Raw genomic sequence first — 17540 nt, 5'->3', positions numbered from 1 at the left:
GTTCCAAACCGTGTTTCAAAATGTGTTCCAAAAACTCGTTTTAAAACTAGGGGAGACCTCGCCTTTCAGGCAGTCACTCCCCGACATTGGAATGCCAGATTGACTCAGTCGAGTGTTTTAAAACTCAAGTTAAGACGTTTTTATTTAGGAGAGCTTTTAGCTGACTTTTACTTGTGTTCACTTCTGCGTGTTTGTTTGTTTACCAATATGCCTGTGCGTGTTTATTGGGTCTCACTACTGATTTTATATTGTTTTAACATTATGAAGCACTTTGTGAGTCTCTCTCTGAGAAAAGTGCTATATAAATAAAGATGTACTTACTTACTTACTTACTTACTTACTTACTTACTTACTTACTTACTTCCAATTATAATTAATTTATTTCATTTTGAATTTTTTTAATGGTATAGGTCAGTAACAACAGACGAATCAATCTGGTTGGATGGCAGAAATATAAATCGATTAATATTTTAGGTGGATCAATTGTTACACTCCAATATTTTCAATATGTTTGTTGTGGATAGTAATTTAATTTATTCTTAATCACTGTCAGAAGCTGACTGAACTGAATTATTCATTTAAATTTAGACTTTTTAAATTAGAGTAGAGGGGGACTGACTTATGCAAACGCATGAGTGAATGGTAACACCCGTGTGCGAGTTTATGTTTGCATCTTATCAGCGCTCATACAACTCTTACCACAGAATGTAAAAAGTCACTTAGACAATATGAGGACTTTTGTTTGATCCTAATGAAGCAGAATTCAATTTCTGGTTAGAGGAAAGGCTCAGTGATGAATGGTAGTTGGAGTTTTTGGGTATGTGTTCACACTTGTATGGTTGTGTGTGGATGTGATGTTTACTTTTCTGTAGTTTTTATGTGTCTGTGGTACTTATAGTGGCAATATGCAAAGGCTGATGCAGCTCCTGGCTAATTTTTGGGGTGGAAACACATATTGGTATTAACACAGGTGATGTAACATTCTCTCCATTCTCTGTTCTCTCTCCAGGGAACCAAAACTGAGCACAGAACAGAAACCACACTTCAGTTTATGACTAAAACAGTAAACTGCCTACAGCCATGAATACCTTTTCCCACAAAGTGTGGCCTTCCAAAATAACCATAACCGTGGGGAGGGTTATTGGACATCCCTGTGAGTAATCAGGAGATGTCCTCCCAGTGCCCTACCCGCCAATTTTAACTGCACCCCCTTAGTACACACACCCTTTACCGCTCAAAATACACAGTCCAATACAAACACACATACATGCACACACACACCCTCACAAACACACACACACGCATTTCACAAGGAGGGTGGGACCTCGGACCATCTGTCCCCTACCCCATCCCTGGTAGGGGGTACCAGGCCCTTAGCAACGGTGGACGTGTTCCCTGGGTGCTGGCTCCCTGGGCCCGGCAGCCCTCTCTCCACGCAGGTAGAGGGATCCCTGATCTCTTTGGCAAGGCCAAGAGCCAGGGATCACATTACATCTGAGGCTGGGGGGTGTCCATGTCCCTGTGGTGTGGGTTCTGGTCCTTGCCCCTGAGTGCTGGGCCTCGCCAAATTTCCAACTGTGGGCGAGCCTGGTCGGGCCATGTTTACAACGCTTCTTGTGGACCCCCTCTTCCCCTTGGTGTCCTCTTCCTGGGCGGGGATGGCTGGCCCCTGCCTTGCTCTGTATGGGCTGGAGCTGCACTCTCTGTCCCCCCATGCCTCCCTGCGCTCTGGCTCTGGGGGCCATGTGACAGTCCTGTTGGCCCTGGCCTGGGTGGCGGATGTGATCACCCGGGGGGCGTTTGTTCTCTATCTGCTGCCGTGCGGGCGTTCTGGCTGCCGCAGCTGCTGCGGCGTGGGTCTTGGTGTGGGGATGGCTGGGCGCTCTCCCTCCTTCTTTTTACATTCCATCATCCATTTTAGAAGAACATAAACACTCACTGGAGCACAGGTGTTAGCTCACCTTTGCACTAATAGTTTGCGGGATTGCAGGAAATATTTCATACTAGTTGGTCTGAATGCATAGGTATGCGTGTGGGAACATTATTTGTATTGTGTACATGTTGATGTGGTAGGATCAATTGGCTCAGGTGTGGCTCGGAGAGTAATTACAAGCGGAGGCCTCTTGGGGCACTATAAAAAACCTTAGGCGGTCACTGGCAGGATGTGCAGCATTGGCCACTGGGACCGCCCACTTCCAATTGTATACATCCGGTTTAGCCTCACAGGTAAGGTAGCGGTGGTAGCCTGTTGACAGTGTGTGGTCAGCTTTCATGATTTTATGCTGGTTTCAGCGCCAGATACTCGCGGCCAAAGGGTGAGCTCTTGCAGCTCTGCAGATAGCGCGGCTTAGCGCTTTTTGTTTACCAGGTGCTGAACAGACAGAGCCTTGGTAAGCTGGCGTCACTCAAGCCTTGCGTTTGCCTAAAGCTGATAATTTTAGGTGTTGATGTTTATTTTTTCTCTGTTTTACCAGGGACTTTCTAACGCTCCCAAGAGTGGAACAGCTGCTGTTTTTTTATTCGCTGTTTGTTTTTGTTTTGTTTTTTTGTTTTTTTTAACTTGTCCTGTCCAACAGCTAGGCAGACAGATGAGAGCTGAGGGCCTCTTGTGTTGGACATATTTTACTTTAACAAGAGGGGTTATTAATCTTCAGACAAACCAAAGGTATGTCTGAATAAACCCCTTTTGTAATTGAGGCCAAACTTTATTAATTTCAATCATGTTTGAAAATCTTTGGTGTTGGACCGGACAGAAAAGGAAAGAGGGGAAGAAGAGAGAGGGACGTTAGAGAGAGGGGGGGTAGGAGGGTGATAATAGGAGGGGAAGGGGGGTAAGACCATGAAGCAGCATAAAGCAACAAGTTTACTGGTTGTTAATCATTATGGTAAGGTTCAAATGTATTACAAAAAGGGCGGGGCCTATCCACACACACACTCAAATGTTATAAACACACCTGCTAGCTGCAAATATGTCCACCTGTCGACATGTACACAAAACAGATAGTGTTCACACGCATACTTATGCCTTAAAACCAACTAGTGTGAAATATTTCAGTCATTCAATCATGCAAACTGTTAGTGCAAAGGTGAGCTAACACCTGTGCTCAGGTGAGTGTTTATGTTCTTCTAAAATGGATGGTGGAACGTGACAAGAAGGAGGGAGAGTGCCCAGCCATCCCCACCCCAAGACCCCCACCGCAGCAGCAGCGGCAGCTGGAATCCCCCCAACGCCACACGGGAACCGGCAGGGAACAACCGCCGCCCGGGCGACCAAGACCGCCACCCAGGCCAGGGCCAGCAGGATTGCGCAAGGCCCCCAGAGCCAGAGAGCAGGGAAGCACGGAGGGAAAGAGAGCGGCGCCCCAGCCCAACCAGGAGAGCAGCCCCCCCGCCGCGCCGGGAGCGCCCAACGCAGGGCCCCACCGGAGAAGGACGCCCACAGCCCCAGACGAGCACCCCACCACCACCCAGGAGTTCCGGGCATCCCCCCGCCCCTACCCCAGGTAGGGGCCAGGACCCCCCAAGGGAGACCCGCTCCGCACTCCAGGCAGTAATCCGCCCGGCCCACGGTTGGTCCAGGGAGGAGCAAGGCAGGGGCCCGCCGCCCCCACCCAGGAGGGGGAACCCCGGGGACAAAAGAGGGCCCACAAGGGGTGTTGTAAATATGGCTCGACTAGGCTCGGCCACAGTTGGAAATTTGGCGGGGCCCAGCGCTCAGGAGCAGGGACCAGAACCCACCCCCCAGGGACACGAACACCCCCGGCTCAGATGTAATGTGACCCCCCCCACCGCGCGGAGAGAGCACCGCCGGGCCCCAGGAAGCCGGCACCCCGGGGACACGGCCGCCGTTGCAAAGGGGCCCGTACCCCCCACCAGGGAAGAGGTTGGGGACAGATGGTCCTAGGTCCCACCTTCCTTGCAAAATGTGTGTGTGTGTATGTGTGTTTCAGAGGGTGTGTGTGTGCATGTGTGTGTGTTTATGTTGGGATGTATATATTGAGGGGGGAGGGGTGTGTGTACTAAGGGCGGTGCAGTTAAAATTGGCGGGTAGGGCACTAAGGGCACATCTCCTGATTACTCACAGTGACGTCCCCTCACCCTCCCCACCAAGGGGCCCTAAATGTCTAAGGTGCGGTTAAAATTGGCGGGTAGGGTGCTAGGAGGACATCTGCTGCTTGCAGGCAGTGATGTCCAAGCACCCCCCCTACCAAGGGCCCTACATGTCTAAGGTGCAAATAAAACCGAAAGAGGGGGGGCCCACTCCATACGGCAACCATAGGAGGGGGGCCACTGCCTAGTAACCCCCCCCCCCCAATGCCCATCGCAGGCTAAGCCCCCCACCCCCTCACCCTAATATGAGGTTATATGAGGAAGGGGGTAAGTTGGGGACAGCTGGTAGACTGTCCCCCGGTGGTCAAACAGCTGTCCCCCCCCCCCCCCGCCCCCCAGCAAGGGGGCCAGGCCCACACAGCCCAGGGGCCCCACCCCTGGAGGCGCCGACACCCCAGGCCCAGCACCACCCACCCCACACAGAGAGAGAGGAGCCAGAAAGCGTCGCCCCCCCCGGAGCAAGCCCAGGCCCCCACCCCCAAACGCCGGCCCTAGAAGAGCTCTGGTTATACGCTGTTTGTTATACGTGGCTTTTATACTGATTTTATCAGAACCTTTTATTGATCCTGCGTGGAAAAGGATCCAGTTTGGACTTCCAGGAGGGTTTGTCTGGAGTGCTCGCCGACGGAAATTCGCCAAGGAGGCGACCGGGACATTTTGGGGCCTGGACTCCCCTCATCTACCCCAAAGCAAAGACGAGCGGCACTCACTGCACTGTGCAGCATCCGAGTGAACGGCTAACCCCTGTCTGAGTAGCCAACTGGTGTTTTATTTTAATCTTGTATATTTAGGGTTGGGTCTGGGTCACCGAACTGCTGGGACCCGTTGTTATTATCTCGTTTTTAGACGAACTATTCAATTATTGTCTCCAACTTTTTATTGACCCTGTTTTGTTTTGTCAGCAGCGCTGAGGACCCAGGCGTCAGTCCTGGGTGTAAGGTGGAGGCCTTCCCCGGTTTGGAGTGGCGTGTCTTCAGGTGAAAGGTTCACCGTGTGAGTGTTTTTATCACGTGAGTGGGGTGATTTATATTATAAGTTGACATTTTATTTTGGAGCCTACACCTCGCCTAATCAAAAAAAAGGTCCTCAGCCCAGTGAACAGGTGTCTGTGGTGCCCATCTTCTTAACTTCTTCATTTTAAATGGTTTTAGGATTTTGCAAATAAATTATATTTTAACCTTGATTCCTCCGTCTCTTGCTTTGTGCGCCTCCATTGCAAGAAAAAGTGTCCCTCGGGACCACATTGACATGTGAACGTTTTTGGAGCCAACAGGTATGTTTGTGGAATTTGGGTGTGTGAGTGGACAGGCCCCGCCTTTATAGACTTGTAGTACATCTAACCCTCACTGTCATGAGTATAACCAGAAACTTGTTGCTTTATGTTGCTTCATGGTTTTATCCCCGCCTTTTTATAATCACCCGTCTATCCCCCCCTCTCTAACATCCCTCTCTCTTCTTCCCTCCTTTCCTTTTCCGGTTCAACACCAAAGATTTTTAAATACAATTAAAATGAATAAAGTTTGGTTTCGATTACAAAAGGGGTTTATTCAGACATACCTCTGGTTTGTCAGAAGATTCATGAACCCTGTTGTTAAAGTAAAATATGTCGAATATGTAGGAATAACATGTCAATGTAAGGGTGGGGTCATCTAAGATAGCACAAGGGTTAAGAGAGAGATTACAGGGTTTCACATCGTCAGAAGTCAGAGTTTGTCTCCCCCTCTGCTCACCAGCAGGAATCTCCTCCAGAGTTCTAGACTCACTACATCTCCCAGCAACCCCAGCGTGCAGTCTCAGAGTGCTGCACACCTGATTCTTATTCACCAAATCAATCACAGCATACTTAAACACTGTACTCAGTCCCAAGTATTGTTTGTGCCATTCTGCCTTCTTTATCTGGATCTGATCTTCTGCTTCATGACCCCTTTGATGCTCCCATGCTCATTATCAACTTTTAGCTGATCTATTGAACCGGCTGCAATTGGAACCAGCCTTCTGCCTGCTTTGTGACACTTATTTTGGCCTTGTTGGGTTTTGGAAGTGATTAATACAACCTAGCTTTTGCTACTGGATGCAGCACAAATGAAATTCTTGTGCTTAGCAATTGAAGCAATTGTAACAGTGGTGTAAATTTGTCTAACAAATCTAAAAGTATCAGAACACTGCATAGGTTTTGATATTCATTATGCATTTCTATTCTTTACAGTCTTCTTTACACTATCAAATACTAGCGCCAGATAATTAGAAAGGAATTTAATATAGAAGACTATGTACGAAAATGTCCTAAAACTGTGGCCTTACTATATTAAAAAAAGGTTATGTAAAGAAAGTAAATATCAGAACCACATTAGAAGGTCAAATCTCCTTGGAATTTATCCCATTGTGATTGTTAACTTCTTAAGACCCAAGCTCCTGTTTGATATGCATTTTTCATCTCTTTTTGAAAGGGCCCCAGTTAAGCAGAATTAACTGGGAACGTAACTCAAAAGTGACATCCATAAATGTGGACACCAGATCTTAAACATTTGATTATATAATATTGTACTTAAACTAAATACCTTTGATCAAAATGTAATTGTGAAGAAAAATACGGTTGTGATGGCATCATACACCACCACACTAACATATTTTGTGACCGCGTTTCCATATCAATGGATGAGTTGCACAAAACAAACTACTCATTGCTTTGCATATGTATTTTTTCATTAAGTGATTGAATTATTTTCACATTTTTAAACACTGTACAGTTTCATCATTTTATTTAAAGTTTTTGTTGCCTCAATAACTGCTTTATGTTTATGTTACCAGTGCTGGGGATGATGCTGGGTGTGTGGGGGAGGTTCTGTTCATGCAGCAGTGCTGTGAGACTATAAAATACAGACTTTAAATGCACCTGCCAGACAATTGGGGATGCACCATCTGCACTAGTATTTCCAGAGAGGAAAATGCATTTATTTAAATAATGTGTAATAATGTTTATTTGCATTCCACTGAGTTATCATTCATTTATGTTAATTATATGTGATTCATTTATTTTTCTTTCCAATGAAATACAAAGTTTGGTGTTTAGTTTTATGTCTAGTTTTTTGTTTTTATAAGTTTAAGTTTCCCCTATGTTTGTAAAGTTGAATGATCAGCCACTGTCCTCCCCCTGTGTCTTTTGTTAAATGTTGTTATTCTTCTTACTTGGTCTGTTTTGTTGATAAGGTTAAAGTTTGGTTATTTGTGAAAGTGGATTCTATTTCCGAGTATTTCTTTTAAAGGCCCTTTCTTGCGTATTTTCTATTTTTGCCGAATCCGAATTCTTCCCCTACCCCTATACGGCTTCCTCCTATCCCTCCAATTGTTGGGGGCAAAAAGATTTTTGAGGGCTAACCTTCGTGGCGGAGGGATTCCACCCCCGCAAGGGTGAGGAGAAGTGCTTTTCCTCACATAGAAATTTACATTAAAATGTAAGTACTGACTTTTTGTTTTAGCATGACCTTTTTAATGTTATAAAACCAATGTTGTTATGTATTTTCCGAGCGCTAGCAGCTCTGCACTAACGTAGCTGATCGGTGACTTTTATGACGTAATAGAGTGGGAGTAACTTCTGAATTCAAAGATACTATTTTTCCATAGCTCTCTGTTTGGAGGGCTGTAGCAGAAGAATTTGGATTCAGCCTTTGTCTTCAGTTGGCAACTCAGTCCCTCACAAACTATTCATTATTCATATTTTACTTGCATACTACTGGCACATGTACTCATTACCGCTACATAACTGTGAAGACTACATTTGAAATGAACAGTGTTTACTGTTTGCCCTGAACTTTTCCATTACTAGCTCAATGGGTCCAATGTGAAAAAATGCTTCTACAATTTTAAAAGAAGCACTTAAGGATTTTCTTTTATGGAAAGGAACAACCGAATTGGCCTGCCTAGCTGCATAGTTTTTTTCTTTTATTTTTTTGGCATTGTTCTGAGCAGCAGATAACAGATAAGATGTCTGTGGAGAAGTCAACACTCAAAAAGGTGCCCCTCAAAACAACTCAACCTGTTTTAGTGGAGTTGTTATGGGTAGGTTTTCTTGAAAGGAGAGCAATTATGCTATTTCCTTCAGTTGCTAGCCCTTTTTTTCCTGAATATAACTGTTCTTATAACCTAAAGCTTACAAGGCTGTATTCTATTTCTGGACTGTGCCTTCTATATGATGAACATGCTAGAGTCAGAGAAGAAACAAGGAAAATAAAAACACTTTTCTGAAACTGTACTGATTTTCTTTTACCAGTTGATACACAATAGAACTATATGTGTGGAAGACACCACCATCCTGATTATGAAGAGCACAGAGAAGTTTTTCAGAGACCTGGCTTACTCATCAAATGTGCATGTTTCATAAGCATGTGTGCCTTAAGGGAGGATCATGCAGAAGGTTTTCAGCAAAGGGAGAATAAAGAGGGGAAAAAGAAGAGATAGTAAATGATCCATATCTGAGATGTGGAACATGCAACAGCATCATACATACAAATATGAGAGAAGTCTTTATTGTTTACATTACTTCAATTTTACACATACAGAAAAAAAATATATGTATTAACGGATTGTTTTGTCATGACCAAAAGGTAACGCATACAAGCAGCTGAAATGAGCTTCCTCCACAGGGTGACTGGACGCTCCCTTAGAGATAGGGTGAGAAGCTCGGTCACCCGCGGAGAACTTGGAGTAGAACCGCTTCTCCTCCAAATCTTGAGGAGCCAGTTGAGGTGGCTCGGGCATCTAGTCCTAATGCCTCCTGGGCGCCTTCCTGGGGAGGTGTTCCGGGCATGTCCCACTGGGTGGAAGCCCCAGGGAACACCCAGGACGCGCTGGAGAGACTACGTCTCTCAGCTGGCCTGGGAATGCTTTGGAGTCCCCCACAGAGGAGCTGGAGAAAGTGGCCATGGTGAAGGAAGTCTGGGCGTCTTTGCTTAGACTGCTGCCCCCGTGACCCGGATTAGCGGAAGAGGAGGGATAGACGGATTGTTTTGTACTCTTAAACAGGTTTCTGTTACAAGAGTTGTATTCACGCTCCTGAAATAGGAATTTAAAACAGTGAGTATTATTGGTTTCCACTAATTTTGTCATCCATGATGAAAGAAAATTCCTTGAATTAACAATAAGGCTATAATCTGTGGATTCAACATCATTACACATGTGAAGACAATACAAGATAAGAAGCTAAATTATAACTGTTCTTGCACAGAGAACTTTTTAACAATGAATCTGCTAATGTCATGTGTTTGCATCACCTTTGAACTGTGAACTAAGTGAGCATTATTAATTTGTGTGATGTTAGCAATCCTTCATTTATTCCCTGCTGTCAGAAAAAAAATCTGCAAGGACACAAGCACGGTAATATGGTTTATGTGGATCATAATTGGTCTTTGTTGTTCTTGTTTCATCTCCATGGTGTTTTGCAACTCAATAAAACATTTGCTAATGCTTACCCTTTCATAATAGCTTTCAAAGTCAAAATTAATTTGGGTCCTTCTTAAACTGCAACGCACATGTTGTTTTGAGTTTTTCTGTGCTTTAAGCTTAGAAGAGGTTTGCTGTTGTTTATTCCTTCTGAAGGCTAAATTCCACTTTTTACTTTTCATGGAAGATACAATTTTGTACTGAAAAGAACACTTTTATGTCAGGTTCTCAGATGCATAGTTGACCCAATCAAGGTTGAATGCGTAACTCTGACATTCCTTCAACTAACACAACCGTTGATGCAATTAACATAATTCCAGTGGAATGTGGAGAAAAGCAGCTTTGCACTGATATATAACACTTTACAGTAGTGAAATGCTTTTACAATTAAAATAAATCAGCTGATTCTGATGCGGGCAAACGCCTTTACAAAAAGGGTTGCATAACCAGGCAAAGCAAAAACGAAAGCTGCTTTTCTCCATGCCAGATGCAGCTGGTTCACGATGATTGTGTAAACGGTCAAAGTTTTATGGTATGTCAAAAAGCGTGTGTTATTTATATGTAACCAGTGACCTCTCCAGTGTTAAATGGCTAACATAAGTAGCTTAAAGGGTGGTTTTTCTGGCAACTAGAATGTTAACTTCTTTTAAAACACTTGAACTATAGTTAAGATTTTACTTTTTTTTTTACTACCCCAACCCTAAAATCTAAAATAGATTACAACCTAGCCCATCAGACTAAATTTTGGTAGGTGCATTTTGCAAATCGCAGCGCATTTAAAGGCTTTAGAAGTGCTTTTTTGTCCATTGAATCATAAGGTCACTTTAGACAGTTTGGAATTCATCACCAGCTGTTACCATCCATGTCTTTATCATTTATGTAGTTAGGAGTTAGGTTGTGTGTAGAACAGTGGTGTGCCTAGGAAATAAAGTGCACATTTGTATGCCATACCTGAAAGGTCAGTTAGATCTGCGCAGCCATTAGGGCACAATTGCCATCCTTCAAATGCAAATATTATAGAATGCCACCTCAGAATGTGGATTTTTTTTTCCATTAAACAGCGGAGATCTGCCATGAAAGGACATTGACTGCTGCCATTCTGAGAAGCTGCTTGTTCAAAGTTTAGGTATGGTGAAGCAACAATTGTGTCAGATCAGGACATTTATTGTTTTACTAAAAGACAAAAATGTTTTTGTAGCATGAAATTTTTGTTTTATCTTTATCATGTTCACTGTTGCAACATCAACTGCCCACTGCAGCGATTGATTCTTTAAAAAAAAAAAAAAAAAGGTTTCATATCAACTAACCAGGATTGGGCCACTTCAGACCCGGAGGGTCACTGTCCTTTGGGTTTTCCAGGGGTCCTCACCTTGATTACCAACATTGGTGTACTCATTCAGTCACAAGGTGGAGAGGGATAGAGGGTTGGAGAGCAAGAAGTTTGACCTAGGCCCTTTTGGTTGCCTTACCTACTTTAAATTGTGACAAAATACACATTTTTAAAACTAAATGCAAAAAAGGGGGCAAAAAAACATTTCTTTCATACACTATGCAGACCTCAAGTCTGCATACTAAGAAATGCAACATTTATTGAGGATGTCCAGGACAACTACAGTAAATAGAAGGTCAGAAGGAGCTGCATTGTGTCTTGGAAGATCCAAAACATGATCAATAACAGCATATGTGGTTTGCATGAGGAAGGCTGTGCAGGACATGTTTAAGAACTGTAATAAATTGGTGAGATGTTCTGTAGGTGTGACAAAAGATTTCATGGTGGAGGTGGGACTGCACCAAGGACGAACTTGAGCTCTTTTTTTTCTGTGATGATGGACAGACTGACTGATGAGGTTAGACAGGAATCTTAGTGGGCCATGATGTTTGCTGATGACATTGTGATCTATTGTGAAAGCAGAGAGGAACATCTAGAAAGGTGCAAGATAAACCTATTTCATATACATACAGTAGCTTCAGGGTGCAAACATTAAGATAAGATAAGATAAGATACGACTTTATTGATCCCCGGAGGGAAATTCGGTTGTCACAGCAGCCAAAACAAGAAATATAGCAGTTAGAAAAAGACAAAAAAGTAGCAATAGGTAAGAATAAATAGTAATAATACAAGGTGGAAGTAAAACTCCAGGTCATAAATAATGGATTAAATAAGGCAATAAATAGCAGCAGCGGCTTCAACAGTCCTAGACCGTGTTGTTGAATAGTCTGACTGCTGTTGGGATGAAGGACCTCCGGCAACGTTCCTTCTTGCACTGGGGGTGCAGCAGTCTCTGGCTGAACGAGCTACTCATGGTCCTCACCGTTGCATACAGGTGGTGAGAGGGGTTGTTCCGGATGCTGGACAGCTTGGTCAGCATCCTCCTCTCACCTACAGAGTCCACTGAGTCCAGGGGACAGCCCAGGACAGAGCTCGCTCTCTTGACCAGCTTGTCCAGCTTCTTTTTGTTCCTTTCATTGGTTCCTCCACACCAGCAGACCACAGCATAGAAAGTTGCTGATGCAACGACAGTCTCGTAGAAGGTCTTGAGTAGTGGCCTACACACACCAAAGGACCTCAGTCTCCTCAGGAGGTGGAGGCAACTCTGACCCTTCTTGTGCAGGACCCCTTGTATTATCTGACCAGTCCAGTTTATTGTTGATGTGAACGCTCAGGTACTTGTACACATCCACCCTCTCGATGTCCAGTCCCTGAGTGACCACTGGAGGACACTGAGAAGCCTTTTTACGCAAGTCAACCACCATCTCCTTTGTTTTGGTGCACAGCAAATTTTAGTCTTTGGAATAAACTCCATGAGAGTTAAAATTAACTCAATCTGAGTGTACATATGTGACCATCAAAAAAACTCAGAATAATAGTTAAAATAACTCTTTTGCTAGAGTTAATATTTTAACTCAGTTTCCAGAGTTAATTTTAACTCTTATTAGTGTAAACTTTTAATCCTACCTTGAGTAAAATAAAACTCAACAGTTTAGTTAGTTTTTTTATTAACTCTTACTAGAGTTAAAAGATAAACAAACAAAAAACTACTTTTAACTCTATATATTTGTTTATAATGTACAATAAAAGACATACTCGGAACTTCTTTTGTTGTTTTTATTTTTCAGACACACCATACATAAAGTATTGTTGTAATATGTTGTATCCAATTCACAAAAAACATTGTCAAAACTGCAATAAAAACATTGCATTAAAAAAATAAAAGCCAGTGTATCCCATACAAAATTCTGTAAAAAGTGCATTTTTTTACCATGCATTCAGATTTGTAAAATTGTTTTTTCAGGACAATAGAAGATGAAGTAGACTACTCTTCAAAAAACAAGAGCCCTTTTAGATAATAAAACTTTTTGACACAACAAAAGAGAGTGAAACAGACCCATATGACTTCTGAGCATCAAAACACTTGAAATGTCTTAATCTTTCTCTTTCCATGACAAAAATCTTCCTGGGTATGTTTTCAGTCACTTGGAAGGAATGGAAGTGGTCATGAAAACAAGTTTCGTGCTGAACCAAAACAAAAAACACTTTACCAGAGTGTAAAAAAATTGAAACTATTTTTTGGAATAGTGGCATATTTTGCTCAGTAGCACTGCAGACAAAAAGTCCAACTCGATACTCAACTCCAGAACACTGGACCCACTTTGTCATGCAAACAGTGAGTTGAGAATCAGCATGAAGATACGCTCTTATAACATCTGAAAATTCAACTGTTTCAAGTGAAAAAGTTGGACCAGACTCAATGGCATTAAATGACAGACATTCCCAGTGATATGCTACTGAAAGCTGGTGTTTATTTGCAAGTGATACTGTTAAATTTTTGAAGTTCTTCACACAATCTTTAAAAAATTTGTGTTTGGCTTCAAATCGCATAGTCCAGATGTGAATAAGAGGTCCAATTTTTCTGATACATCTAGGGTAGTGGACCATAAAATGATGTTTTGGAAGCAAGTTCTTTGATGGGTACAGTTCTTTGAAGAGCTTATGATGTTCGCTGATTAAGTGTTTTAAATACACTGTCATGCCTTCAGTGATATCATATGCAAACACAATGTTTATAATGTTCAACAACAAAAGCAGTAAATGCCAATGCAAGTCATCTTCTGGTACTAGATCACGAAATATCAATGTAATGTTTGTGACTAAACAAAGTGTTTGTGTTGCATTTAACCCAATTCCGTGGCCCACACAATCAAGATTAAGGCTTGTTGGCTTGTTTTTGTATTCAAAATAACCATAATTAAAAGCATATATCCTGTTAAGTAAACTTTCTTTGGAAATGAAATGTTCAATCAAATATTCAAAAAGAAGTCTTATCTCAAATTGGCCAACCCCTTCCAAAATATCAGGCATGATATCTACAAAAGAAAGAATATGTAGATTTAATAAAAATCAAGCACGAGTTTTATTTTGAACAAACATTGTCTCTAATACCTGTCTTTTTCATATAAATAAATTTTTTTAAACAAAAATGTCAAAATCATGTAAGGAAAAACAATTACATTTTTTGCAAAAACACTGTCCATTGGTTGATTCCCCCCAGAATCACTTGTGTCACTACTCAGACTGCTTGAGAGCGACAACGTATCCGTGAGACTTGGGGAGCTTGGTCTTTCACATTCTTCTTGTGGCACGGTCAAATCTGAAGATTAGAAAAAAAACGTGGAAATGTGGCTAATAGAATCCCAAAGTGAAATCTTAAATCATCTGACTTCTATAGAAAGGTTTGCTTACCGCATGGTGTAAGAGTCACATACTCTGTCTGGTCTGAAGAGCCAAAGGTCTGAGATGATTCTTCAGATGAACCCTCTGAAAAAAAAAAATGAAAAAATACCATTTGCCTTTGCATAAAAAGAATAAAATATTACATTCTAGACATTTCATCTAGGTGGCATTTAATAATACATTTTTTGCCTGTTAAATAAACAAACCTCAGCAAATGTATTTGCAATAAAATATAATTTTTTAATAGCCCTACCATTTGGGGTGTATATGAAAAAACAAGCTTCTTTAGCTGTCGCAACTTCTGGAAAAACATCTTTATCAACCTCGACACCTTGGTCATCTGTGACATTTAGTGCTGTAGTCTCTGGTATGAGAAATTTCTGCTGAACTATATAAGAACAACAAAAAATTAAAAAGGCTAATATTATATTTACGGTTTATTTCTAATATATTCTTACCTGACCTAATAAAATCAGAGAAGCATGCCTCTTCAAGTTTTAGGTACTTCTTCGTTCCTCCACAGTTTACTTTTACCAACATGATGGCCTGGAATACAAAAAACTTTGCTTGATTGTAGCAGTTTTCACCATGAATAACAAGGGTGAACATATGTCACCCTGGAGAATCCACTGGGTCAAATCTGGCCCTTGTTTTTTTAATGTTTTTATTTTTTAATATTAAATTAGGCTGCTGTTATTAGCAGCATTCCAAAATGTACCAAAAAAATGGTTTAACTTTAAGCCCTGCTGAACAAAATTGTTGGGTTCTCCAGGGTTCATCTCATATATGCCATTTCTCTGATTATACAGTATACTAAAACAATTTTGCAAAGCTCTGTCTCTGCCATCTCTAACTGTAACTAAGAATGTTAACAAAAACGTAACCCCACCAAGTATAAATCGAGGCAAAACGTACATAGTAATAGATGGATAACGCACACATTCAACAAGCAGTTCTCTCTGCTATCAGATAATTTATTAAGGAGAACCCAGAACACGTAGCATTTAGGCTAACCTAGCTTTGTTTGACCGGACAAAAAAACCTGCACGTTTCGACAATGTAAAGAAAAATGCAGAATCACGGTCATATTTTCTACACAAAACTTTTCATTCACCAGCTCCATAGTAATTAGACGTTCACTTTTCAATATTATATTGAGTAATTTTAATGATGACCGAACTATAGCACCTTAGCTAATATGCTAAACAAGTGCTAAATGGTAAATGAAGGGGAAAGCAAATCGTTCCCCTCGAAATGCACAAAACATTTACACAACAGTACATTTATAATACTATTTTTTAAGTTTTTGTTTTACTTACCTCATAACAAAGTTCTACCGCTCATGATAATGCCTCGAAATTCTGGCGCAAAAAAAGCGTGCTGCGACGACTTCTGCTGTGACTGGACATGCCCCGACAGAGCTCCACCGTTCACTCCAGCCCCACCCAACCACACCCAGCCATCAACTCCACAGATAGTTAACTGGAGATTCTTTAACACCCATGAATAAACTCGGAAATTTGACAACTCAAAAGAGTAAATATAACACTTAGTATAGTCACATTTAGAAAATAAGCTCCTGAAATCCAACTCTTTCACACTTTTTTGCCTAACTCCAGATTTTTCAACTCTGGAAATTTGCTGTGTGGCATTGATGTGAAGGTGATTGAGTTCACACCAGTCCACAAAGTCCTTGATCACGTTCTTATATTCCAGATAGTTTCCCTCTGACACACGTCCAACGATAGCTGTGTCATCGGAGAACTTCTGGATATGGCAGCTGTTTGAGTCATGGTGGAAGTCAGGTGTGTAGAGTGTAAAAAGAAAAGGAGAGAGCACTGTCCCTTGTGGAGCCCCCGTGCTGCAGACCACCTGGGCAGACACACAGTCTTGGAGCCTCACATACTGTGGTCGGTTGGTGAGGTAGTCAACAATCCACGAGGTCAGCTGGTTGTCAACCCCAACACCTTCCAGCTTTCCCCTGAGCAGTGATGGTTGAATGGTGTTGAAGGTGCTGGATGAGTCGAAGAACATGATTCTAACAGTACTTCCAGGTTCCCCCAGGCATAGCAGGGTTGTGTGCATCAAGTAGAGGACAGCGACATCCGCTCCAATGCCCGGTTGATACGCAAACTGCAGGGGGTCAAGCAGTGGGGCTGGAGGTGATTCAGGATAAGCCTCTCTAGGGTCTTCATTAGGTGAGAAGTTAAAGCCACAGGTCTGAAATTGTTTGGCAGATCGCAGATGCCATCTGGACCTGTGGCTTTCCTGGTCTTGATCCTCCGAGGCTCTCTTCTCACCTGATCTTTTGTTATGTTGAGGCTGGGTGGGGGATTTTGAGTGCTGGCAGTTGTGCAATGCGAAGAAGTGGATTGTAGAGGGGGTTGGGGGAGAAAGTGTTAATGTTGTCCTGGGGATGTGTGATGGCACGGACGTTGATAAGTAGGTGGGGGGTGGCAGCTGAGACCAGCATATTGGGCATTTGGAATGGTCCGATGTTGACTGGGTATTTGTGGGGGGAGTGGGCCCTGGATCAAATCTATTGAAAAATGAATTGAGCTCGTTTGCCCCCTCTTGATCACCCTGATTGCACCTATTGTCTGTGTTGTGTCCAGAGATGGTTTTGATGCCTCTCTAGACCTCTTTTACATTCTTTTGTTGTAGTTGATTCTCCACCTTTCCTCTGTAGCTCTCCTTGCCCTCCTTTATCTTCACTTTAAGTTCCTTCTGCACCTTCCTCAGTTCCTCTTTGTCCCCTGACCTAAAGGCCCATGGTTTATTGTTGGGGAAACACCACACCGTCCTGGTGGGCACAGCGTTCTCCACACAAAAGTTTATGTAGTCTGTAATGCAGTGTGTCAGACTGTCAATGTCCTCATGCGATCCGCACAGACCCTCCCGGTCTGTGGTCTCAAAAAAGTCCCTCAGCTCCTCACTGGCCTCTTCTGTCCATCTTCTCACAGATGTTGTAGTTGGAGGTTGTTGTTTCACCACGGGTTTATTGACAGGTAAAATGTGAACCAGGTTGTGATCTGAGCACCCTAGTGGGGGAGGGGGGAGCAGCTGTAGGCATCCTTCAAATTTGCATACAGTAGGTTCAGTGTCTTGTTGTTCCTGGTGTGGCACGTAACATAAAGTGAAGCATGATTAAAGTCTCAGAAGATAAGAAAAAATGAGTGGGGGTGTGATGTCTGCAGCTGAGACACCACAGTGTGAAGAAGCTCACAGGCCACCTCTGTGTTAGCAGATGGGGGGATATACG

General features: G+C 42.6%; 1 protein-coding gene across 2 annotated transcripts; it reads right to left on the bottom strand.

The window, feature by feature from the left end:
- Positions 1–12617: 12617 nt before the first annotated feature.
- On the bottom strand, positions 12618–16509 carry LOC111947676. Of its 2 annotated transcripts, none has more exons than XM_023956983.1 (4): positions 15598–16509; positions 14532–14824; positions 14288–14362; positions 12618–14195 (listed from the first exon to the last, which is right to left on the bottom strand). In XM_023956983.1, the coding sequence occupies exon 4, from the start codon at positions 13904–13906 to the stop codon at positions 12887–12889; it is 1020 nt and encodes a 339-aa protein (XP_023812751.1). In that variant the 5' UTR covers positions 13907–14195; positions 14288–14362; positions 14532–14824; positions 15598–16509; the 3' UTR covers positions 12618–12886. The 2 variants fall into 2 exon arrangements, with proteins under 2 accessions (XP_023812751.1, XP_023812750.1); XM_023956982.1 differs by lacking the exon at positions 15598–16509 and having other exon boundaries at positions 14532–14666; positions 14742–14943.
- Between the last annotated feature and the right edge of the window lie 1031 nt (positions 16510–17540).

This window comes from Oryzias latipes, chromosome 7 (genome assembly GCF_002234675.1).
Source record: "Oryzias latipes chromosome 7, ASM223467v1".
Taxonomy (NCBI): Eukaryota; Metazoa; Chordata; class Actinopteri; order Beloniformes; family Adrianichthyidae; genus Oryzias; species Oryzias latipes.
The sequence above is the reverse complement of the archived record's forward strand: the minus strand, read 5'-3'. Positions and strand labels throughout refer to the sequence as shown.

What these genes read in the sequence shown, in the direction of transcription:
- LOC111947676 (XM_023956983.1), bottom strand. Translation starts at nt 13,906, where the DNA reads ATGCCTGATATTTTGGAAGGGGTTGGCCAATTTGAGATAAGACTTCTT.